The 27,183-nt window shown below is 36.3% G+C and overlaps 1 protein-coding gene and 1 long non-coding RNA gene across 2 annotated transcripts in view; one reads left to right on the forward strand and one right to left on the reverse strand.

The window, feature by feature from the left end:
* LOC109495747 overlaps positions 1–3,206 on the reverse strand; it is a 187,240-nt gene extending 184,034 nt beyond the window's left edge. Inside the window, exons 1-3 of the long non-coding RNA XR_006592044.1 lie at positions 3,084–3,206; positions 1,353–1,447; positions 694–810 (exon numbers count right to left, since the gene is read on the reverse strand). This is a non-coding gene — a long non-coding RNA (uncharacterized LOC109495747). The remainder of the gene's footprint in view (positions 1–693; positions 811–1,352; positions 1,448–3,083) is intronic.
* Positions 3,207–3,215: 9 nt separating this feature from the next.
* LYPLAL1 (lysophospholipase like 1) overlaps positions 3,216–27,183 on the forward strand; it is a 38,184-nt gene continuing 14,216 nt past the window's right edge. The window contains exons 1-3 of the mRNA XM_003999509.5: positions 3,216–3,369; positions 8,806–8,905; positions 26,646–26,815. Of these exons, the coding sequence (XP_003999558.1) occupies positions 3,276–3,369; positions 8,806–8,905; positions 26,646–26,815 (364 nt within the window). The 5' untranslated portion in view covers positions 3,216–3,275. The remainder of the gene's footprint in view (positions 3,370–8,805; positions 8,906–26,645; positions 26,816–27,183) is intronic.

The following is a 27,183-nucleotide window of genomic DNA, read 5'->3' on the forward strand; positions in this document are numbered from 1 at the left end:
GTGAGCTTAACTGTAATCGTTTGAAAGTATCTAATATATTACTCTCAATGACTAATCTTGCAACCATTTTTTTAAAGCCAGCAAGTCAGCAAGTGTGTCCTAAAGAACTTCTAAGCTCACAGGAGGAGAGCAAACTAAATTCCGACCTTGCCATTTATATCTTTAGATTTCAGAAGATGTTGAAACCCTACAAAAAGGGAGATTATTTTTTGTTTTTATTTCGTTTACTAGATTTTCTTAGTTTAGACACTTTAGTTACCAAAAACAGGGTACATCAAATATAATGGGCAAATAGACTGTCTGAGAGCAAATGAGTAACAACAAAAAATTAAGAGCTACACAAAGAGTAAAAGAATGCCTGAATAAAAATCTTCCAGGGAGAATTTTTCCCCAAGTTCAATAGGGCAAAAGATCCACCATAAAAGAAGCAAACAACCATCCTGAAACTTAATTACATTTCAAAGTAATGCAGTTACATGAAAGGAACAAAACGTTTTTGTTCAATAGTTTGCCTACCAGATGGCATTTCTAAATATAGTAATCTAAAACCTTCTGTTTGTTCTATAAATAAAGATGAAAGGAATAGCAATAATATCTAAGCATTTAAATCACTGGGAATAAAAGAGCACTTTGATTGGGTTTAGAAAAAATCTAGTTTATTCTAACAATGATCCCGAATCTGGGAAGACTCACGTTCTAGGTGAAACTCAGAATCCCAGCCTTCCGGTATTGCTCTTCCGTCTGCTCAAAATGGTCTTCATTCACATTAAGGAACAAACCAGGAACTAATACCAGGAGACGTGGGGAAATCTGAAAACATAAGAACTCCTAATCAGTAGAGACTCTAAAGGGCTACCGTCCAAATACCAGAAGTATTTTGGGGCTTGTGTGTTGGGGGTGGGGGAGGGTTTTTTGTTTTTGAATTAAAATAGCTGGGGTATATCCTGTCTTATTTTTGTGAGCTAATGTGTAAATGTGTAACGGTTAAGGACCTGGACTTTGGAGTCAGGCCTAATACGTGAGCCCAGGCTTTATGGATAACTGGCAGTATGCTCTTGAGCCGGGTCTTCACTTCTTTGAGCTTCACTGGCAGAAACAGATAGCAACAGTACAGACTTTCATGGGAATTTAGTTATGACAGCACTGGGCACCCTACTAAGTCCCAATGAATTTCGGCTGTTGAGTATCACTGTTAACAATAGTGATATAGCTATATTACATTAGCTATATTAGCTGTATTACTTTAGCAAATAATTACGCTCCTGATTTTCTGCTATCTCGAAGAACACGGTGATGCGCAGCCAGGTTCTCTGGCAGTAATAGAGTTCTAAGAGTAGAACTCAACGCCTTACCTGGCACATCTCCAAGTGGTTTCTCCCAGTGTAACACTGCCCTCTTCTCACTTTGCTCTTCAAAGTTATTGAGAATTCATGTGGGGAAGGCAGGCCTGAAGACAGAAGTATTTTTTAAGAATTGGTTGTCAGAGGTCCATCCCAGTCTGTCCTTTCTAATGACTTCATTCTCAGTACTCTCAGCTGACGATCTATAGTCTTGAGTGAAATGACTCGAAGTTCCTTTTGCATCTGGTCAACTAAAAGCATGTAGGACAATTCCCATGGACAGCATTGGTCCAACACTGTGATAGCACAGAGCTTATCTTGGCAACTGGCTGATGATGCTAAGCAACTTAGCCACTTGGGAGTAGGGTGAGTACCATGAACAAATCAAAGGTAAGTTGTAATTGCTTAAATATGATGCCAACTACAATGAACGGAAGGCTGGTGTTTAATGGCACTTAAAGTTCCACCGGGTTGTTTGTTGAAGTTTACACGAAGAAATAGCCACCTGCTGGGTCTCCAGACTTCAGTGTTAGAAGATGTCTATGGTTAGGTCTTCAGATAGAAGGTAGTTCCATTTATTTTTAGTATTTTGAAAATCGTGATGGGGTGCCTGGGTGGCTCAGTCGGTTGGTCGTCCGACTTTGGCTCAGGTCATGATATCATGGCTCCTGGGTTCAAGTCCCTAATGGGGCTCTGTGCTGACAGCCCTGAGCCTGGAGCCTGCTTCGGGTTCTATGCCACCCTTGTTCTCTGCCCGTCCCCCACTCATGCTCTGTCTCTTTCTCTCCTTTCAAAAATAAACATTAAAAAAAAATTTTAAATTGTGATAAAACGTATGTAACATACAATTTACCATTTCAACCATGTTTAACGTAGAGCTCAGTGACAGTAAGGACATTCACAATGTTGTGCAACCGTCATCACGATTTCCAGAAATTTTTCATCATCACAAACAGAAACTCTACACCCATGGAACAACATATCCCCATTCCCCCTTCCCCTCTGCTTTTGGTAATCCCTCCTCTACTTTCCAGATACCCCATCTAAGTGGAATCACACAATATTTGTCTTTCTGTGTCTGACTTATTTCACGTGGCATACTGTTTTCAAGGTTCATGTATGTTGTAGCACGTCTCAGAATTACATTCCTTTTTAAGGCTGAATAACATTCCATCACAGGGATTCCATCCATCCACTGAAGGACATTTGGGTCGCTTCCGCCTTTTGGCTTTTGTGAATAATGAACCCTGGTGTACAAAATACTGGTTTGAGCTCATGCTTTCATTTCTTTTGCATATATATCAGAGTAGAATCACCAGCTCATATGGTAATTGTTTGACTTTTCGAGGAAAAACTAAACTGTTTCCACAGCTGCTGCGCCATTTTTACATTCCCATCAGCAATGCGCCAGGATTTCAATTTCTCCACATCATCACCAACATATATTTTGTTTTCCGAATAATAACCATCTTAATGGGTGTGAAACGGTACCTCCTTAGATTTGCTGTGTAAACTGTTTTTTAAAACTACAGATTTATTATATAGCTGTCTTATTTTGCATATAAAAAGCCACACACATCCTGTTCAAGTCCCAAAGAAGGTGAAGTATGATTGTACCTGTTAAATTTTGAACAGAACAACACCCTTATTTCTCCAAATAAAAAGGCAATACTGACTTTTAGGATTGCAGCTAAAAATCCCACAGCAAACAAATATACCCATTAGGCTTAGAGAAGCTGTCACCTTTACAATACCACCCTCAGCAAAACCGAAAACTCTCACGGAAACAGGACCTGCCTCAGATTTGACCCAGAAGCGAGACAGCACCGCCCTACCGCGCAGGCGCGTCTTCGGGCGCGCGCCCTGCGTGCCTACGTGCGCGGGCCCGCGGGGCGGTGGAGGGGCGGGGCCCACGAAACTCCTCGGGCGGCAGCGATGGCGGCTGCGTCGGGTTCAATTCGCGTGCAGCGTTGCATGGTGTCGCCAGCTGGGAGGCACAGCGCCTCGCTGATCTTCCTGCACGGCTCAGGTGGATTACAGTTTCACGTCCTAGTTTTCTGCTTGGGAATCGTCCTCCCCTCGGGTCCCCCAGTGTTGCCCTAGTGGAGGAGGCGCTGGGCCCATTAGGGCTCGGTGGACTCGGAGAGGGCGACCCTCCTCCCTTCGCTAGCCCTGTGGCTGGGGACACACGGGCCTGGTAATATGTTCCCAGCCTTCCCCACCATGTGTTCCCTTTTTCTATCGTGTGGTCACTGGCCCACCGCCCTCGCTGGTGGCCCCTGTGTCCCGCCCCTCGGCCATCCTTCCATCTACAATATACTCTTCTTTGCAACCCTTGCTACCCTCCCCTACCCCCACCATTGTTCTCCCTCAAGTTTAAACAGAGCAAGTTAGTAAGGTAAGTTCTCTGCTAGAGACAAATAAATTAAATAGTACTTTCCAGGGTCAGCTATTAGTGATTTGGGTTTTCAGCCGCATTGGATTGTTTGCCATTGCTTTTCTTTTTCCAGTCTCCCATACTACTGTAGACATTTCGGACAGTTAACTTAATATTTATTAATACTTTCTGTGAGGCACTGCGCCAGGGCTGGAATGCCTTTCTCCCTTTCCTCACTTTCCTGCTCCCCCTTCTTTCTTTTTCCTCTTTCCCTCTCTTGTCATTAAGCCCCCAAGATACAGCACCGAGTCAGCTCTCAGTCCCAGGGGTAGATCTTCTCCTTGTACTGCCCGCCTTTAGTGACGTGTGCTTAATTCGGTATAGCATTTCTTCCACTCATCTGTAATTACTTACGTCTGTCTTTCTCACTTCACTTTCCCTTCCTCAAGAGTAAGGACCCTTGTTTTAATCTTTGCATCCCTAGTGCTTGGCCCAGAATAAGTTCTTGGGAAATATTTTTTTAAAGAAATGAGATGCAGCCGGTGTCCTCAGGGCGCCTACCTAAAGTTAAAAACAAAAACAATTCAATTAGTTTGAGTCAGCAGTGGACGGGAGATCACAAGATGGTACATGATTTACTGCCAAGAGAATTGTAAGGAAAAAACTGTGGTTAGGCATATTAAGGCATTTGGAAGATGAAGAGCTTGTCAGATTTGACCGAGAACGTGGGCTTTGAGCTGAGACTTTGGTAGGCGTAAAGAGATGGTGATTGGATAGTGAAGGGGATTGGAAAGGTACTGGGTGGAAACCTGGAAATGGGCTGTTGTGGGAAGTATTCTCGTTTTAAGAATGAGTCCCAATAGGCTGAAGTTGGCCCAAGGTCACTTGGCTGTTACTGTGAGTGGTCATGGAATTAGGATTCGCACTCAGATCTCTCTGACTTCAGAAGGGGTAACGTGGAAAAACTCTGAGCTAGGCTGTATCACTTTGGAAGTAGGAAGAAACTGGCCAAACGTGTTGAAAGGGAAATTTGGCTGCTGAGATATATTTAGAAGGTGAGGTGGGGTGTCTAAGATGACACCAGTGCTTTCCAATTAAGAGAGACTGTTACTGGTACTATTTTGGGCTCCAAGGGTGTTCATTTATAAGCATCCAGAAATTCCCCAATACCATAATCTTTTTAATAAATAAGTTAATTAGTTAATTTTCCATGGGTCGCTTTGCTTAACGTCTATCCTTACGCTTTTCAATTTCAAATTACCGACGTTTCATAAATTGTAAATCCAGATTTGTACAATATAAAAATATGTATTATTTTTTTTCTTTTGTACTTTGGAACAAAGAATTTATCCAAAGAATTCTGTTAATTATGCAAATGTAATGCAATTCCTATATAGTTAGAGCTCCATTGTAGTAAATAAGACCCTTATTGAAAGTATGATTTTATATTAGACTTAGACTTTACTATATGTGGTTATGTTATAGGAGATGTTTGGGTTCTGGTTACTCCAAATATGTTACCACATATATACTACAATATAAACCAATTGTAACAATTTTCCCTTGCTGTTAGAATAAAGTGCCAACTTTTTAAAAAGCAGACCTTGTGAATGGATGAATGGATGTTGCTTTGTGGCATTAAGTTTTGCTTTTTAAGATTGAAGAAGTGAATTTAGAAGCTTTTTTTTTTTAAAGTCTGACCTTCTCTAGGATATGCCAGCGATAGAAGAATATAGGGGAATGTGAGTAATACATAGCCAGCTTCATCTGAGCGTGTCCTACTCCTAAAATACAAAAGTATCTTCTTTCAGGATGATAAACACAAGTAATAGTTTAATTAGCTTTGTTTAGTTTCCCGGCTTAGATTAATTCACTCTGTTGGATGCTCCTTTAATGGTATTCATATTTGTAATTACTTAATTTAAGGTCTGTATTCCACACTGCGCTATAAGGTTCACACAAACCATGCGTGCCTTGCTTTCTCCTCCTGTAGTAAGTGTCTGCGAACTGAGTTGGCTCTTAGTAAAGTCACCAGTAGCCTTTGTGTTGCTAAATGTAATAAACATTTTTCAGTCATCCTCTTATCTCATTTCAACTGTTAGCAGCAGCATTCAGTATTCTTTTTTTTTTTTTTTTTTTTTTTGAAGAGTAAGGCCAGTACAGGAAGCAACTATTAATGTTTTTTTAATGTTTATTTAGTTTTGAGAGAGAGAGACAGAGACAGGCAGGGGAAGGGCACAGAGAGAGGGAAAGACAGAATCCGAAGCAGGCTGCAGGCTCCAGGCTCTGAGCTATCAGCTCAGAACCCAGTGTGGGACTCGAACCCACCAATGTGAGATCATGACCTGAGCTGAAGTCTCAGAGGCTTAGCTGACTGAGCCACCCAGGGGCCCCATCAGCATTCGGTGTTCTTGAAACGCTTTCTTGATTCTTTTTACCTGTTTGCTCCTTTTGGTGTATTTTGCATTCTCTTCTATCCATTAATTTTGGGGTTCCTCAGAATTTGGTCCTATTTTTTTTTTCATTTTGTTTTTTTTTTTCTCCCCAGCTAATGTGCATATATGCCCAAGGATTCTTTTTTTTCCTCTGTATGTTGATATATATGTGTGTCTCTAAGTTTCCTTTGAGCTCTGGACGTGTTTTTCCAGAGGCCTAATAATCACTCATTCATTAACCCATTCATTCAAGAAATATCTATTATATGGCCACTGTGCAAGGCACTGTTCTAGGCTCCAGGCATATAGTAATGAACGAAACAAACACAATTCCCTTCTGTCGTGGAACTTACATTCTAGTGGAGGAAATATTATAGAGTGAGTGGATAGTAGTAAATTCTAAGGGCAAGGAGGATGGGAGGTATAGGGGGTGATAATTTTAGATAAGGTGGTCAGAGTAGGTCTCACTACAGTGGTGACACTTCAGAAGTTACACTTGAGTGAGGCAATCGTGTAGGTTTTGGGCTAGACTGTTGCAGACAGGGAAAAGGCAGGAGAGAGGGTCTGAGGTAGGTTCTCCGACATGGAACAGCGGTCAGGCGTGTTTGTCTGGAGTGAGAGGAGTAGGCCAGGATATCCAAAAGGGTGCTGGCACAGGTGGTGTGGGGCAGGGGTTGGCAAACTTTCTGTAAAGGCTCAGATAGTAACCATTGTAGCTTTTGTGGGCCCCGTAATGGCTTCTTTTCTGCTTCCCTCTTCTTTCTTTTCCTTCATTTTTTTAAAATGATTCTTAAAAAAATGTAAAAATTGGGGGAGCCTAGGTGGCCCAGCTGGTTATGTGTCCAACTCTTGCTTTCGGCTCAGGTCATGATCTCATGGTTCCTGAGATCGAGCCTTGCGTCAGGCTCTGCCCTGACAGCGTGGAACCTGCTTGGGGTTCTGTCTCTCTCCCTCTGCCCCTCTCTTGCTTGTTCTGTCTCTTTCTCACTCTCTCAAAATAAATAAAATAAACTTTGAAAACTGTTAAAGTCGTTCCTATGGTTTTTGTCTTCCAGCTGGCTATAGTTTGCTCAACCCCAGGTAGAGGACTTGAATGCATTCTGAAGAGTACCTCACACTCAGCGAGTATAAACCTGCTGATTCATGCATTTCCTATCTCAGTGTGTGTAGTTCCATTGCTCACTCAGTTATCCTGGCCAAAAACCCCACCATCGTCCCTGAAACCTTCCACCATTGACCCCTCGTAACTAACCTATCGTCGATGTCTGTTAATTTGATCTCCTAAGTATCTCTGTACATTTCATTGCTAGAACCCTAACTTAAGCGTCGGTCACCTGAACAGTAGCCTCCTTATTGATCTCCTCACGCCCACTTTTGTCCCTCCCTTCACACAGCTGCCAGAGTGCCCCTTAAAAGATGGCCACCTTTCTGCCAAAAAGCAGCTAGCTCCGGGCTCTGAGGATTTCTCTAGCCTCATCTTGCACTCCCTGCTCTTTCTCTCAATTCTTCCACGTCATCCTGCTCCTTCCAATGAAGGATCTTCGCATTCGCCATATCCTGTCCGAGATGCTCTTTCCTTGTGCCCTTCCCTTTTCACCAGCCCGTGGACCTTAAAACTTTGTGTCGGCTTGTGTCAGTTGTGCGCTAGGCCTTACGTGAACAAACAACTCAGGGGATAAAGTGCAAAGTGGCCTTTGCTCTGCAGAGCTTACATTCGGGTAATGTTATCCCTGAACTCCTTTGCTGAGGCAGTTCTGAATACCATAAACCCTGGCAGCACCAAGGGTCTCATCGTTACAGTGGTTACATTTGCCTTTAATGTTTAGGTATGGTTACTCGGCTATTGTCTGCTCCTCACAATAAACTGTATACTCTGAGAGCAGGGACTCTTTTCTTCCTCATCTTGCCCTCACTGCCTGACACACTGATGTGCATTCATAGATATATTTTGAATTGATGTCTTAATGAACTGATTTAAAAGAAATTAAAAGTTGCCACCTTTAAAATTTCCTCTTCAGGACTACAGAAGATGGACCTATATTTTCTTCCATTTTTTTTTTTTTAATGGAAATATCCATACCTTAATTCTTGCATGGATTTTGGTTACTTTTCAGCCTTCGGGCGTATAATCATTATTTTGCATCATGTAAACAGGTTATCGAAATTAAACTTAGATTTCTTCAAGTTAAAAGTATGCTAACTATCCCTTTGATAGATTTTATTGCTTTAACCAAGAAAAGTGTTTTAGGTTGTTCCAAGTACAAAAGTTTATATACACTTTAAAAATTTACTCTTTTTAAGGGTAAGATAAAAAATGGCAGTGTTTAAAATCAGATAAAGAATTTTTTTTTAGAAAAAATAATTCACTTCATGTATTTGTTGCTGTTGTACCCTTAAACAGAGGAGAAACTTAAAACTCATAAAGTGATCAGTGCTGAAGTTACGAGTAAAGTAATCTAAATTATTTTTGGCTGTTTATACCTGACCAGTTAATTCATGTTGATAAATTGGTTTCTGTGCAGTTATTTTTATTTATGGAAATTTTTTTTATTCCCTGTTCCAGCCTCTGTGTGATATGAGAGTTATAGACTGCTTTTAAATACACTGTGTTGTCAAAATGTTTTATCTTAACCTAGATTTTGTGATCCATCAGGTGATTCTGGACAAGGATTGAGAACATGGATCAAGCAGGTTTTAAATCAAGATTTAACATTCCAGCACATAAAAATTATTTATCCAACAGCTCCTCCCAGGTATGCAGTAATTTATCTCACTGCCCAGTATAACTGTAGCATAAAATGTATATAAATAGATGTACCAGCTAAATGTTCTTTAAACTTAATTGTGTATTTGAATTGGGGTACTTTTTTTCCAGAACTTTTTATTTTTTCAATTTTATGATTCAGCCAAGTTTTGCTAGATGAATAACTTATTGCCTTTTTGTAAAGCATTCCCTGAAGCTTTTAACTTAAACTTTGTCCTAAAGAAGAGTCTGCTGAACTCAGCTTCCTCTAACCCTGCAGATTGCTGTCTTTCAGATTCTGGTTTTCCCCAAAAAAGAAACTCCAAAAAAAATTTTTTTTTATCCCAAAAGAAACTCCAAGAAGCATAAACTTTCTAATAATTTAGTTATGCCACAATTGATAAACTCTGGAAAAAGGTTTTGTGGCATTGTTTCTACACTTAAAAAATTTTGGAAATAATATTAAGCTTTTTGAGTCAGTAAACCAGAATAGGAATGTGGAATTGGCTACTTACTAAATAGATTATGCAACCTATAGATGTGTTTAACAAAATGCAGAGTCATGAGATTGATGCAGTTTTGAAGTCAAACCGCTTTTTATAATTATTAAATTAGCATCTCCATAAGCTTTTATCCTGAGCACATGCTTTAAACTGGGGTTTCCAAATACTTTTTTGGGTAAACAAAATAATGTGCTGAGCTGTACAATCCACTAATTTCTCATTATCTGTTCTTGGTTTATTCTTATTAATGACACTGTGTGCTTATGCAAATGTGATTTTTATTTTTCTATTAACTTAATGAGAATCAGAACCAGAAGTTCAAGGACCCTTTTGAATGCAATTAAGGTTTTACATTACCTTAGTTGATAGCATTGAAAATGGTAGAACAAAATAATGATAATTTTGTCATAAAATTTAAGAGTCAAAAAAAGTTATTTTAATATAATTTTAGAAGAGTTTAGTAGTTTGGTAGGGCAAATGAAAGGCCTAATGACCAGGGCGCCTGGGTGGCTCAGTTGTTTGAGCATCCTACTCTTGATTTCAGCTCAGGTCATGATCTCACATTTGTGAGATCAAGCCCCGCATTGGGCTCTGAACTGACAGCACAAAGTGTGTTTGGGATTCTCTCTCTCTCCCTCACTCTCCCTCAAGATGAATAAACATTTAAAAAAAAAAAAGAAAAGAAAAAAGACCTAATGACCAAGAGGTTATTTTTGTGCTGTAAGTTGAATGTCTTTGAAATGTCAGAAGAGCTTTGTTATTTGCTATTGGTTTGTAGTGAAGTTGGGAAGAAGAAAGCCAATGGTATTCCTACAGAGACAGAAAAGATAAGTTCATTTCAGCCTAAATATAAGCATAATTAATAAAATTGAATGGAAGATCATTGGAAACAGATTCTAGAGTCAGTACTTTTCAGTTTATGAATTTACATCATCACCAGTTTTGATATATGTTTACAGATAAGTATATCTCAGACTTTAGGCTGGAGATAGTTCTAAGAATACAACAATCTAAGTATTGTTTGTGGGTGCTGTTGTGTTTAAGTAAAATCTAAAATCACTGAAATATTTCACTGAATTCATAATAACTTTTTGGTATTATATATCTTAATAGTCAGTACATATTTGGACAGATCATCAAACATTTTAGACCATGCTAACCATGAAATGTAATAGGGGTTACAAATATAAATTTAAATTTTCTTGATACCACATTAAGAAAAGAAAAAAAGAAATAAGTAAATTAATTTTAATAACATATTTTATTCAACCCGTTATATCCAGAATATTATCATTTCAACACATAATGTATATAAAATTATTAAAGTGATAATTTGCATTCTTTTATTCATTCTAAATCTTTCAAATCTGGTGTTAATTTTACATGTGTAACACATCTCAATTTGAATACTGATAAATTTACATTAAATAATTATTGACTCAAAGAAAACAAAAACACTAATTTGAGAAGATATATGTGCTTCTATGTTTATTATTGCAACATTATTTACAATAGTCAAGATATGGAAACAACCCAAGTGCCATCAATAGATTAGTGGATAAAGATGTGGTGTGTATGTGTGTGTGTACACACACACACACACACACACAACCAGGAATATTACTCAGCCATAAAAAAGAACGAAATCATGCCATTTGCAGCAACGTGGATGGACCTAGAGGGTATTATGCTAAGTGAAATAAGTCAGAGAAAGACAAATACCATATGATTTCACTTACATGTAGAATATAAAAAACAAACGGGGGGTGCCTGGGTGGCCCAGTCAGTTGACTGATATCAGCTCAGATTGTAACGATCTCATGGTTGTGGGATTGAGCCCAGTGTTGGGATTTGTGCTGAACATGGAACCTGGTTGGGATTCTCTCTCCCTGTCCCTCCCCCACAATATCTCCCACGTTTCTGCACACATACTTTCTTTCTCTCTCTCTCTCTATCAAAATAAATAAATAAACATTAAAAAAAAAAAACAAAGAAACCAAAAAACAGACTCTTAAATACAGAGGGGAGGTGGGTGGAGGGTCTGTGACATAGATAAATGGGATTAAAAGGTACTAATTTCCAGTTATAAAGTAAATAAGTCACAGAGATGAAAAGTACAACATAGGGAATATAGCCAATAATGTAATAACATTTAATGACAGATGGTGACCGCACTTACCATGAGTAATGTATAGAATTGTTGAATCATGTTGCGTACCTGAAATGGATAGAACACTGTATGTTAGTTATACTTAAATAAAACATTATATTAAATAAACGTAAAAGTTCAGTAGCTGGTTACACTAGCTACATTTTTAAATGCTCTATAGGTATATGTGTCTAGGAGCTACCATTTTGGACAATGTAATTTTAGACTTTTAAAAGGAGTTCCCATACGTTTATAGTATGCTAGGGGCAACTGTTCTAGATCAATTCATCATTTTTACCTAAATTTCTCATGACTGACAGTTCTTGAACTTGTAAGATTTCCTTTTTTTTAATGATGAGGTGATTTAAATTATTCATTCTCAAGCAAGGATGACTCTACCTCAGAGAACATTTGCGATGTTGGGAGACGTTTTTTGGTGGTCACAGCTGGCGGGAGGAGCAGCATAAGAGGCTACTGGCATCTCCTGGGTAGAGGCCAGGGTTACTGCTATACACCTTCTACTGCATGGGACAGACCCCATGACAGAGCATTAGCCAGCCCCAAATCTCAGGGGTACCTAGGTTGAGAAACCCTGCTTTAAATTACACCTCTGTCCCACTTACACTAGATGATTAGTATCCTGATTCTCTGTTAGGAAAAAAAATAATGTTGCACTGTGATCAGCTGTTTATATTTTAGAAAAACAAATATCTGAGGTACTTAAAGTATGAATGGCATCATTGTCTTTGAATCAATACAAAAAGAAGTCGAGATTGTACCTAAGAACAGGTCTTTATGTACTAGGCTTTCTTTATTTTTAGATTTGATTACTCAAGGTCAGAAACATTAAATACAAAATTCCACTTTTCTTCAAAATTTACTCTTGATTGAGAGCATGGAATTGTGAAGTTTTGCTTCCTTGTTTTCACTAGTTCTAGGATTCCTAAGATGAAGAAATAAAAACCTCACAATTAAATACAATTTCCAATTTCCTATTAAGGAATTAAGGAGCTTTTCAAACAATTTTCAGAAAGAATGTATATGTCTGCATTGTGGAGTATTACATTTCAGACCCCTATTCATGATGAGAGGTATCAAATTAAACAGTGAAGTGAGACATATATAATTAAGGATAGTAATGCCATTTAATTTGCTATCAATTTAAAAATCAAGTAAGTTTGTAAAATATGTTTATTGCTTTCAATCATGAATACCAGCACTCTCAACCAACCTAGCGAAGTTATTTTGTTTAAATATTTGGCAAGTTGCACATTCTGTAGCTCTGCTGTATTTCATTGGTCCTTTTCCATATTGGAAATCCAATGTCACATGATCAAGGATTACCAATGGCTCCAAACCTTTTGACTTTGATCTTCTAAATGTTGGAAGGGCTCTTATAACAAGCAAGTATTACAAGCAAGAACTGGTTCAATATTTTATCATATTAGAAAATCTGTTCCAACATTACTGTGAAATCATTTTTCTTTTAGTCTATGATAGTGCAGATATCAGCAAGTTTTAATTCTAGTTGTCTCAGAAACCCAGAGCAATTAGAAACTTTATTCGTTTTAATAAATTTTATTTTTAATTTTAAAGCATGAACCACACCTCTGTTGACTGAGGATTTTGCAATCTGAGTTCACCTTACATCTTATTGCAGTTTTGGTTGGTGCCATTTTCCTTCTGTTTTAATGTATTTCAAGATTATTTTTACTTAAGTACATAGGTATTAAAGGCATTGTATTGAGGTAGTTAAGACATCAGATAGTGTTTACAATTCAATAATATTTTATTATCTTGTTGTATTGGAATTGGTGATGATGCTTTCTTAGTTTCATGGTGAATTAAAATGTAATACATTTTAAGCGTTTTCATACTTTTAGACTTACTCTTCTGTCACACGAATTATCATTTCTTAGTTTTTTCCCATGAAATTATATTTGGTAGTTATGTATTCTCTCCTATTCACAATCTGGCCTCTTTTTGGTATCCCTTTTCCACACTGTTCAGAATGTCCAGCCATAATGCCCTCAGATATTAGGACTATTAGTGGTGATTATGTATAAATATAGTTAATAAAAATTTGTCCTAGAGGAACATTTTGGCCTTAAAGCCAATTCCTTTTTGTTTAGGGGATTAATTCTCCTAAGTTGTATTCTAAGAATAGACAGTTTGCATCATTACCAGCAGTGTATCAGGATGCCCATTTCAACTAACACTTGCAAGCATTCATTTATTTTAAAAACAGATTCTAATTTTATTCCTGAGAGTCTCTAACGGTTAACAGCTATCCAATAAACAGTGCTTTCAATATCACTAATTCAGCTTAGCTGTTTACTCACCTAATGTGTTTAGATAAGAAGAGAGCTATGTGATTTTTTTCCCTTGTACACTTAAAATTCTTTTTTTTCCTCTTTATTTTTTTAAGTTTATTTATTTTGAGAGAGAGAGAAAGAGAGAGAGCGAGCACGAGCGAGGTGGAGCAGAGAGGAAGAGAGAGAATCCCAAGCAGGCTCTGTGCTGTCAGTGCAGAGCCCAGTGCAAGGCTGGATCTCATGAACCACAAGGTCATGACCTGAGCTGAAATCAAGAATCAGAGGCTCAATCAACTGAGCCACCCAGGTGCCCGCCAACTCAGAATTCTTTAAATATTTTTTCTTGATCACAAAATTGTTGTCTTTACAATGATATCTACTTTATAATTTAACAGCCTCTTAAAAGGTAACAAACTAAAAAGAAAAACATAGAGAAGTATCAAAACAGGAACAGAGTACTAATCTGTCGATTGATTCTGAGGTTCATTAATGGATATAAGCTTTGGAAATATATGTATAGTCACATTTATGTTTTATTCATTTTTTGTGCCATTTATATTTAAATGTATTACATACTAATAAAAGTAAAGGTTATGTTACATTGAGTGACAAAAACAGTAATAAGTAAACAATAAATCTGCTTGTTATTCCTTCTGATTACTTTGAATTAACATTCTGATATGGGCTATATACAATGTGGAATCTTTGAGAAACCAATACTTCGGTTAAGGAGGAAAAGTGAAGACTTTTAGAAATATGTCATCTAGTGGTGCCTGGGTGGCTCGGTTAAGCATCTGACTTTGGCTCAGGTCATGATCTCGTGGTTCATGAGTTCGAGCCCTACATCGGGCTATGTGCTGACAGCTCACGGAGCCTAGAGCCTGCTTCAGAATCTGTGACTCCCCCCCTCTCTTTGTCCCCTCCCCAGCTCATGCTCTGTCCCTCAAAAAGTAAATAAACGTTAACAAAATTAAAAAAAAATATGTCATCTAATTCCTATTTAAAGTAAAATTGTTAAGGCTGTCAATGAAGAATTCATCAGTTCTGGGTCTTAATTTTCATAGGTCTAAAATGAACAGATTGGATTAGACTCTAAAATCCCTTACAGTCATTAACTTTTTGAATTTTAGTTCCCTTCAGATTTTATGCAGTGTAGATAAGAACCAGTAATGTAATACTCAAATTTTTTGCTGCAGTGTTAGACCAGTAGGTCAGAGAACTATCCAAAATGAGTAGTCTATTAAGGATAGATGGAATTACTGTGGTACAGTAGTTAAGAATCTGATCTTTGGATTAGGCAGACCTATGTTTAAATCTAGATTTCTCTACTTAATGCTCTAAGATCTTGAGCAAGGTATTTCACTTCTCTAATGGTGTCCCAATTTCCTGAAGTGCAAAATGGAGGTCATAATTGTATCTACCTCAAGGAGTCATTGTGAGAATATATAATGTTATTGAATATGTATGTAAATTTCTCAACATGATGTCTGACATAAAATAAGCACTCAATAAATGTTATTAATAGTAGTCTATGATATCCTTGTGGCAGGATATAGAAATATCATCCAAAGAATTAATTACTGATAATCCTTGAAGAAATTTTCCAGACGTATGCTTCTGGGTTGTATTTTCAAGGACTATTTGAGTTAGTTTTATTTTCATACACGTGAGTTTTATTTTCGTACTGTTCAAATTTCCAGGTGATGTAAAGCTGAGAAAAATAATGAATATATTGAATAACAAAGTGGAGATCTGAAATGATCTGATAGTCTAGAATAGAGTCAGCAAACTACAGCCTGTGGGTTAAATATGGCCAACCCCCTATTTTTATAAATAAAGTTTTATTGGAATACAGCCACACTCTCATTAACACGTTGTCGCTGGTTACTTTTGTACTATAAACCAGAGTACAGTAGTTGCCAAAGAGACTATATGATCCACAGAGCCTAAGGTATTTACTCCATGGCTTTTACAGGAAAAGTTTGCTGACCCCTGATCTAAAGGAATAGCTTTCAGAATTTTTTATTTTGTTTAATTAAAAAAATTGTTTATTCTTGAGAGAGACAGAGCATGAGCAGGGAGGCGCAGAGAGAGGGGGAGACACAGAATCTGAAGCAGGCTTCAGGCTCTGAGCTGTCAGCACAGAGCCTGATGCGGGGCTTGAACCCACGAACTGGGAGATCATGACCTAAGCTGAAGTCAAGACACTCAACTGACTGAGCCATCCAGGCACCCCTCAGAATTTTTAAACCCCAACTCACAATAGGTTATATATTTGACTTGATCCTGTACCTACATTTCAGCAATTAAAATCTTACAGATGCTAGAGTGTGGAGTTGCCAGAATTATTTACCAAATATAGAAACAATATCTGGGACATACTTATACTGAAAAAGTATTTATTGTTTATCTGAAATTAAAATTTAATTGGTGTCCTGTATTTTATCTGCAACTCCATCTGGTTGTTACCCCCAGAGAGTTTGATTTAATTGGTTTGGGATGTGGCCAAAGCAGAAAGATTTTTAAAAGCTTCATTTCTGATTCTCGTATGCAGCCAAAGGTGAGATCCACTGGTCTAGCAATCATAAAAGTCTGAACAAGGTCACTGTGGGGGAAATGTAACACAAGCAGTCAATTCAAGAGAAATTCACAGAGCAGAGACTGGGAAATATTGAAAATTAGGGAAAGGGAGAGGTGGTGATGTGAAGGTAGGGAATCTATGAGAAAATTGTAGAGATTGAACATGCAAATGTGTTTTGTTTGGGGCATTTTAAATTTATCATACTAGCCTACTGTTCATGAGTTAGCACCCATTTAGAAGGATTTTTTTTTAAACTCTACAGTTAAATTGAAAATTGGAAGTCTAAACTGGAAGGCAGTTGTTTTTAAAATACATTGTTCACGATAAGAATCATCTGGGCAGTTATTAAAATGTGGATTTTTAGGTTATGACCTTTTAGATTCGGATTGAGTAGGTGGGAGATAAGAGATCGTAATTTGCATTTTAAGGAGCACTACTTTTGATGAGGTAGATTTAAAGTGTGTACCAGCCATCTGTACTCAAGTGTACTATCATATTTGTGGGGAAAAGAAAGATTATAGAATCTTCCTTCCCACTTCTGAAGACTGAAGCAAATTTTTGGGTGTGACCTGACTCTCTGTAGTTTTTCTGCATCAGAATTTGAAAGCTATTACTTCGGAAAATGTAGGTTAAATTGAAATGGATTTTTAAAAACAGTTTTGCAGGACATAACTTTTTAAAATATCTTTCTTACTTACGTGCTTGAGATTATTTGAGATACTAATTTTTTTTTTAAGTTTTGAAAAAAACACTAATTGAAAGAAAGTAAAAGGAGGAGAAAAGAGAGCTGAATACACAATAAACGTTGGGAAGGTTACATACTATATTATTATTAAATAAAGTATACTTCAAGACATTATCAGTTATAAAAATGAACATTTATAAGCGAAAAGTAGCTATTAAGGAGGAAGACAATAATCCTGCATGGGCATGTACTTAATAATATTGTTTATAACTGACAGAACTAAAGGAAGAAGTAGATTAATCTACAATCTTGGTTGCAGATTTTAATACCCATTCTTCAGGATCTAATAACAACTTAGAAAAATAGTGGCTAAGTGGATATAAAATTTAATTAGTACTATAACCACCTTGAACATTGACATTATAGAACTCCACAAAAATGCTCATAGGATAGTCACCAAGAGATTATATGGAAGACCATAATATAAGTACCAATAAGTATCAAAAGACTGAAATTGTACAGAATATTTTCTGTGACAGGAATGGGATGGAATTAGAAATCAGCAGCAATAAGATAACTATAATACTCCAAAACATTTGGATATTAACAAAATTGCTAAATATGAAATGAAATAAAGGATATCAATACAAATTCTGAAGGCAATGAAAGGAATTATCCTGAATAACTTTATGGCAGTAAAGTTGAACAATTAGAGAAAAGATACAAGTTCCATGAAAAACACAAATGATCAAAACTGAAACAAAAAGTCTGAATACTCTCATAAAAAAAAATTGAATTCATTATTAGAACCTTCACACAAGAAAACTTCAGGTCCAGATAATTCCACTAATAAATTTTATTGAACAATTGAAGGAAAAATAACACAAACTCAGGAAATGGGAACATTTTGTAACACATATTAAGAGACCATTATAGCTCTGATAACAAAACTTTATAAATATGTTAAAGAAAAGAAAACTACAAATCAATATCCCTCATGAACATATAGAATTCCTTAATTTAACTTAACTTAAAATAACACTAGCAAATCAAATTCAGCTATGTATAAAATGGATAATACATTACGACCAGGTGGGGTTTATCCCAGGAACATTTGAAAATCCATCAGTGTAATCACTGTGTTAACAAAATGAAAGATTAAAAAACTGTGTTTATCTTAAAGGATACAGAAAAAACATGTAACCAATTCATAAAGAAAACCTTTAGCTAATTAGGCAAAGAATGAAATTTCCTCAACATAATAAAAGGTGCATAGAAAAACTCTTGCAACAAACATCATACTTAATGATGAAATACTGAATCCTTCCCCTCTAAGATTACACAGGAAGGAGGTCCTTGATTCTGTTCAACATTGTATGGGTGTTCAAACATGTACAATAAGGCAAGACAATGAAATAAAAAGAATAAAGGTTGAGAGAGAAAAGTAACACTGTCTTTATTCTCAGATAATATGGCTATTTACACAAACATCACAAAGAATCTAAATAACTACTAGAAATAAGTGAATTTGAGAAGACAGTAGGATGCAAAAGCAAGATACTAAGATAAACTGTATTTTTATGTACTCACAACAAACAATATTATAATATGTATTTTTTTTTTACCTTTTTATTACTTTTAACCAATCCGTATTTAAAGTGGGTTTCCCGGGGCGCCTGGGTGGCTCAGTCGGTTGAGCGTCCGACTTCGGCTCAGGTCATGATCTCGCGGTCCGTGAGTTCGAGCCCCGCATCAGGCTCTGGGCTGATGGCCCAGAGCCTGGAGCCTGCTTCCGATTCTGTGTCTCCCTCTCTCTCTGCCCCTCCCCTGTTCATGCTCTGTCTCTCTCTGTCTCAAAAATAAATAAATGTTAAAAATAAATAAATAAAGTGGGTTTCCCACAGACATCATGTTTTTGAGCTTTTTCTCTCTAACCAATGTGATAGTTTCTGTCTTTTAAGCGATTTGTTTAGACCATTTACATTTAATGTAATGATAATGTTTGAATTTAAGTCTATAGCTTTTGTTCCTCTTTTCCCCTGTGCTATTTTCTTTATAGATAATTTGAATTATTTTAATATTCCATTTTATTTATTTTTTATTTTTCCTGATTGCTCTAGGGATTACAAAATACATACCAAACTTCACCTGGTTAGATTCTTACCACTTTATATGAAATGCAGGGAGCTTACAACCGTATAGTTTCCTTTATCTCTCCTGCTTGTTATGCCTGTCATATGTATTTCATTTATGTACATTGAAAACTCTATCAAAACATGGTTATAATTTTTGTTTTCAACAGTGATGCATATTTTAAAGAGCTTGAGAGGAGAACAATAGTCTATTATATTTACCAAGTTGTGGTCTATTACAGCATGTCAGTATGTTTTGATTAAATTGTAAATTGCCATTTGACTATAACATAGTCCTTCTCCTCAACCCTATTTAATAGATGTTTTTAATCAGCTAAGTTAGGGGCATATTAAGTAAAAGTCAGCAATTAACTTGCTGTGTTGATTTAAATGGAAAATATTGCTTCATTTTTTTTTCATTATTAATTTGGACTCTGTTTAATTGAAGTGCTCAATAAAGATTTTTGTTTCTGTAACATACTTTAGTTGTATTTGTAATTAGAGGTTTTCTTGGTTTGGGGCTTACTATTAGAATTTCCATCTTAAAAATAATAGCAATTTTTTAACAAGCCAATTAATGACTTATATGATGATATAAATTGCTCTTGGTGTTTTGAAAAATTCTAAAAATAATAAGATTTGCATAGTGCTTCTACTTTTTGATTACTATTTTTCCAATGAAGTGTATGTTTATATTTTTTATTAAATGTATTCCAAAACTAGTACTTTTGATTTAGATGTAGATAACAGTAGATTCATTTTTACTCTATCACTTGGGATTCGATTCCTGTCTGAAGCCCAGTATGAAGATCACTCTCCTGATACCAGGAGATATGTACTTGAAGTACACTTTACTGATAAGGAACCCTACTCAAAACAGCTATTTTGAAGAAATAGTTTTACTTCTTTGGTAATTATTTTCAACAGTACATTTAAATACCCATTAGTATGTAAAAACTTTTTCTTAGAAACTCTTTTTTTTTTAAGCAGCTAAAGAAAAATTTGACCTTTTACTAGAAATTGGAATATGGATTTTACAAGAATTAAAAGATATTCAGAGAAAAATAAACTGATTTTAGGTATTCTCTTATTTGTAGCTGACCCACATTATACCCTAGTGTCACAAATGATTATTGACATTCATCATTCAACAAATGCTTGTTCTTAGCACTGAGGGGATTGCTGTGGAAAAGATAAATGGAAAATAAAAGAACAACTAAATCTATAAATTTCAAATAGTGATAAATTCTGTTAAGACCATTAAATAGGATAATGGTATAGAGGGAGACAGGGAGAGAGAGAGGGAGAGAGAGAGAGAGTGTGTGTAGGGGGGGGTGTGTTGTAGGGTAGAGGGGAGGTACATTTTAAATTGTAGGGTCAAAGAAGGCTTCCCTAAGGAGGGGACATTTGAGCTGAGACCTAAATGATCATTGGGAGCCCACCGTGCAGAAATGGGGCACAGAGTGTTCCAGGTAGAGGGAATATCAGATGCAAAGCCTCTGGATCAATAATGAGGCTGTCCTTTCAGAAGAAAACTCAGAGGGAAATGTGACTGGTCCCGGTGATCCTGGTGATTGCTGCGGAAGTGCTGTCGCATGACACACAGGAAGACGGAACCAGGCAGTGTTTTATCTTAAAGGTTATGAATGACCTTCTTCTTTTTTTTTTAATGTTTATTTATTTTTGAGAGAGAGAGACAGAACATGAATGGGGGAGGGTCAGAGAGAGAGGGAGACATAGAATCTGAAACAGGCTCCGAGCTGTCAGCACAGAGCCCGACGTGGGGCTTGAACTCACGAACCGCGAGATCATAACCTGAGCCGAAGTCGGAGGTTTAGCTGACTGAGCCACCCAGGCGCCCCATGAATGACCTTTTGATTTTATGACTTTTAGAGACCACAGATCAAAACAGAACTTGGTATCAAGCTGAATGTCAGCTCTTTCGTTTTTTCACTTTGGACATTTTATTCCAGCTTCATACGTTACCAGTGTGTTTGATTGATTGATTGATTGATTGATTGATTGAAGGGCCACACAGATGTTCTTTGCCGAGCATATGTATTTATTGTGGTAATGTCTGAGCTGTCTTATACCAGCTAATAAAGTGATTTATTTGAGGGAAAAGGTGAATGAGTATAACATATGTGCCAGTTTGTTTAGCTGTTTTAGAAAACAATCTCTTATGCTTTATTTAAAAGTTATTCTAACATTAATAGAATTAAGCATTTTTAATAACGTTTTCTTAACAAAAAAGTTCTAAATTATTATTTATCTCATTAAATTTTCCCAATTATCTCCTTCAAACAAATTGCAATTTTCTTAGAGAATTGGGGGAATAAAAAACTACTGTATTGGTGAAATTTACATTGGGAGTCCTCCTCCATGGAGCATCTATCTCTGATTAAGGAAGGCCCTGTCAAAGAGAAAAAGTTAAGTGAGTGTCATTTTTTTCTATTAATGGCTGAGTTCCCAGAATGATTCAGATTTTAGCCTATGATATCATCCTTATTTAAGTATTTAGACAGACAAATACTTAGAGAAACAGCAGAATAAAATGAAAAGGGAAGTAGAAATAATTCCAAAGAGTAACAGTCTAACTCAAGCTTTAAAGTGAGTGTTGTGTATTCAGTTTTCATTCAGAACACTGATTTCAATGACAAATTGAATACAGTTTGGGATTTCATTTTGTCTTACACTGACATTAATACTAGTAGAAACCACCTGCTTTCATTTTCAGAGTACTTTAAGAAAGTTATTCTTAAATAACAGAAAGGGATTCTGGGAGGTGGGAGGCTTGAATGCTTTCTGTGTTCTCTCCCCTTCTGATTCCAATTTATTTACCTCTCTTGAGCCAAGCAGCTTCTGAGGTCAGAAGACCTGCAGAATGAGGGTGGAGGTAGGTTCTATTGGAGTGCTAGTAGAAATGTGATGGAAAAGTATCTCCTGTGCACCCATTGAAAGCTTGGAGAACAATGCAGGAGAAGCCCTATATGAATGTGGCAATTCCTGGGAAGAGCTCAGTCTGCAAAAATCTTCCCTTATGTCAGATTTATGTCATCAAGTGTTAATTCCCATAGAATAATGCAATATTAATTAAAATCACACAAGGACTTTTAAGGAGTATTTGAAATCATTTTAAAAATTACTAAATATTTGATTAATTTCTTAGATAAGTGAGAAAGAATGGATGCCTGAGAAGAGGCAGGGCAAGTCTGAAAAGGAGACTGGTTTTGATGATGATAGAGAGTAACTGCATTACTCAACTTCAGAGCATCCTGTAAAGCCACTTCAATACGCTCAATAGGATCCTAACACAGGATGGGTAAATACATCAGTAGAACAAAATAGAGCCTTTCTCCACCAGGGTTCTTCACCTGAATCACAAAGCACAGGAAATGGTTTCAGTTATTGTTTTCTTGATTTCCCCAATGATAATACAGAACTAGTACCATTCCAGATCCATTGGAGAGAAGTCCATTTATTATATATAGTACGCGTTAGACATCAGGACGTAACTCTCTCAGAACCTAGTTTGAGAGATTAGATAAGTCAGAACTATAAAATTAAATATATGGAAAAAATGGAATTTCACCTTTGTGAAAGATGTTTTTTCTTCTTTTAGTAGTAGTAGTACAGACGCAATTGATTATCCATATGGAAGAAAATGAACTTGAACTCTTTTTTTTTTTAATTTTTTTTTAACGTTTATTTATTTTTTTGAGACAGAGAGACAGAGCATGAAAGGAGGAGGGTCAGAGAGAGAGAGAGAGGGAGACACAGAATCCGAAACAGGCTCCAGGCTCTGAGCTGTCGGCACAGAGCCTGAAGCGGGGCTCGAACTCACAGACTGTGAGATCATGACCTGAGCCGAAGTCGGACTGAGCCACCGACTGAGCCACCCAGGCGCCCCAAACTTGAACTCTTATGACACTTCATATATGAAATAAATTCCAGGAAATTTCAAGACTTAAATATAAAAGTGAAAATGAAAATCATAGAAGAAAATTTTGAATTCCATATGTAAACATGTATGGATTAGAAAAGAGCCCTCTTAAATCAGGAGACCTATAAATTTTAGTTGTTTTTTTTGTTTTTTAAGGACAGACTATATCAAATGCAGTTACTTTTATCTGAGTTTTAAAAAGACACCATAAATACATAATGTCAATATGTAAAAATAGATGTTAAAAAATACTTAAAGTACAAATGACAACTATTTAACTGTCAATTATAGACCAAGTGCTCTTCTAAAGTAACAAAATCTAAACCACAATAGAAAAAAATAGCAAATGATACAAATAGGTAATTCCATTTATGTTGAGTTCTAGAACAGAAAACACTATTCTTTCGTGATAAAAATCCCTCAGCATTTGCCTGGGAAGTAAATGGGAATTGCTGGCAAAGGACCATGATGGAATTTTCTGAGGTAAAGGGAATGTTGTGTGTCATTGTGGAGATGATTACATTGTTTGGTCTTTGACTTATATACTTAAACATGTACTTTTATGTATGTGAATTATACCTCAAGAAAGTTGATTTAAAACTGTAGCTGATACCCTTAAATATTTTAAAGGATGTTAGCACCTATTGCAGTTAGGGCTGTGGACAAAAGGATGTTCTCTTTTCTTGCATAAAGGTGAATTTTTTACAGCCTTAATGGGAGTAACTTTGAAACATCTAATAACATAAAAATTGTATCTTTCAATCCAGCAGCTCTGTTACTTGGACTTTTTCATAGGAATAAAAGTCCTAGTACATAAAAATATATATGCAAATATATTTAATGCCGCACTGTTCTTAGTGGCTAAAACCTGAGGACCAAATGCCCATTAGTAGGGGAATGGCTGATGACACTGTGGAGCATCAGTATTAATTATACAGCCATTTAAAAGGATGAGTTCCAACTCTATCAGATGGAAGGATATCCATAAGGTCTTGTTAAGGGAGGAAGCATGATGCACGTAAGAAAAGCCAATAGGCTATTTCATATTTGAAAAGAAAATAGTGCTGTAAAACATATCCTATAAAGATATATGTTTTAATGTATGTGCAAGAAACACCTTCGGGGTTGTATATTCCAGATCTAAACATGGTTTACTTAGTGTGAAGGGCAGGATGTGGGGGAGGGGCAGTGGGGAGGTGGAGTGGCGCACAGAATCAGTAAGATTTATACGAAAACCCTCAAAACAGCACACATGTACTTTCCCATATTTGCAAAATATCATATACCTTCATAGACAAGGAGAAAATGTAGGTTTTTATGTACTGTCTTAGAGGGATATTCAAAATATACATTCAGATTTTAGATAGTGTATTGCAAAGTAACATAACATTCTTCTGTTTTTGTAAATAAACAAGGCCCTTTGTAGATGAGCTCTTGTTTTTAGATTGCTTTCAGTTTCTCTGAGAAACTTTCCAAATATAATCCTCTTGGTTTAGGCACCGAAAGTGGATGTCGGTTTATTTTGGAGTGGTATGATCAGTATAGAAAAATGAGTTCTGTTGTCTTCAGTACCACCCATTGGTCCCAAAGAGTGGGTATTACCCAAGGACAGATCTGCAGAGACATTGGGGTCCTTTTGATCCAGTGGATAAGAAAATAAGGACTGAATCTAACTAGCTTTTAGGGTTTACTGAGGTTCCACTTGGTTTTTCACTAAAGAACATACAGGTCTCAGTGTCTTTCAGCCTTCCGTTTTGTTGTTGTTGTTGTTCTACCTGTATATTTCATACTTTTATTTCACTCGCTTTGGAGGGTGAGAATAAACAGCTAACTCTGAGTTGGGCAAAGTGGTAACTATAGGAGGAATTCTGCATCTGTGATCATTATTGGTTTAGATTTCTTGTTATGATGGGTGCTTGAATTATTTTTTTTTTAGTTTATTCTTGCGAGAGGGAGCACACACGTGCATGCATGCCCTTGAACTGGAGAGGGGACAAATAGAGAGGGAAATAGAGAATCCAAGCAGGCTCCACACTGTCAGTGCAGAGTCCAACACGGGGCTCAAACTCAAAAACCATGAGGTCATGACCTCAGCTGAAATCAAGAGTCAGATGCTTAACCAATTGAGCCACCCAGGAGTCCCTATGATGGGTAGGTTTAGCACTGGTTGTGTTTTCTAGGGCTTTCTTGCATGGAACATAAATCCTATTTTCACTGTCATGTAAGGGGAAAGAACATTTGGCCAAGTGGAAAACAGTTTCTTTTATCAAATCCTCTTATCCCTCATCTTTGGAAAACCTTCGTTCTCCATGTTTATTCTTATAGATCCTTGGGTACCTCTGTGTTTGTTTAGAGGAGCGTGTAAGATTGTTTTCATTTCCCTTCATTTACCTTTACCAACATAGGACATGAACACAGGAACCCTTAATCCCACTGTAATTGGTTAAAACAGAACATTTGGAATACCTTGACACAATGAATAAGCTTCACTAATATTGTAACCATCCCAACCTTATATGTAAATATAAAGCATCATGTAAGATCAGTTTTATTCAGAGCACCCAACTAGAGTATCTTCTCACATAAAACGTGAGTCCAACGAGGCACCCAGCCTGAGACCCAAATGATGCAAACAGTATGGAATATCTGTATGATCATGTGCTTCCAAAGATTACTTGTACCCCCATTCAACTCTGATTTCAAGTTTCCTGATCAACTCCGATTTCAAGTTTCCTGAGAAGATAAAAATAAAAGTTCCAACTCTTGATTAAACAAAAATTTAGCCCCCATTCTAAGAATGATCTGGATGAGATCAAGAAAGCTCTTAAATTATGAACTCATCTTTCATACTTAAGTGCTACAAATTAACCACTTTTTAAAAGCATTTTGGTGAATCTTTTTTTCCACTCTTGAGGTATTAAACTTTTTGCAGAGATAAAAATTATTCATGTGGCTATGAATACTAAAATATTGACCCTATATTTACAGGGGGACAAGAGGGTGAGAAAGGGCCTAAGGCAAATCAAAACAAATAAAAAAAATAGATCTGAATAATCAGTCATTTAAATTGAGCAGAAGAAAATATATGCATGCACACTATGTATTTATTAATTTTATAATTAATTTGTAAGTATATATATTAATTTATATATATAATTCCTTTTTTCATGGGGATTTTCATATTTATCAATATGAAAAGATGGAGAGAATAAGGAAAGATGATGAGTTGACTATTAGTAAATGTTAATGGAATCAATGTAATTATAGGCAAGTTAATGCAGTATGCCTGAGGCTGCTTTTAATATGAATTCTTTAACTTTTAAAACTTGGAGGAAAATGAAATTATTCAACACACTAGTATTTTAGAAATTGAAACATTCATTTTTAATAACATTCTCTTTTCCTTTTTTTTTTCTTCTTTCTTTTTTCTGGTTTTAAACAGGCCATATACTCCTATGAAAGGAGGAATCTCCAATGTATGGTTTGACAGATTTAAAATATCGAATGACTGCCCAGAACACCTTGAATCAATCAATGTAATGTGTAAAGTGCTCACAGATTTGATTGATGATGAAGTAAAAAGTGGCATCAAGAAGAATAGAATATTAATAGGTAAGACCTTTAAATGTTAATAAATTTCTTTCACTTTTGCCTATTTCTATACATTGAACTTTACTTGGAATATTATTTAGAAACACCTGTATATCACTTGACCTGTTCATTGTTTCAAATATGAGTTTACATATTGAAGGTTTTAAAAATATTGAAATTAACAGCTCCTGAAACTTTAATTCATTTTCTTTAACAATAACTTAACTTGAGAATTCCATGTTTAATATTCAATTAAAAGATTATCATTTCAGTTTTTAAAACATTTTATTTTAATTAGCTTGAGTTTTATAAATATGCTTAAACTACTGTTACCATGATTAAGGTAGAGTATACAATCAAAATATAATATAAAGTTAATGAAAAGTATA

Source organism: Felis catus, chromosome F1, assembly GCF_018350175.1.
Source record: "Felis catus isolate Fca126 chromosome F1, F.catus_Fca126_mat1.0, whole genome shotgun sequence".
NCBI classification, from domain to species: Eukaryota; Metazoa; Chordata; class Mammalia; order Carnivora; family Felidae; genus Felis; species Felis catus.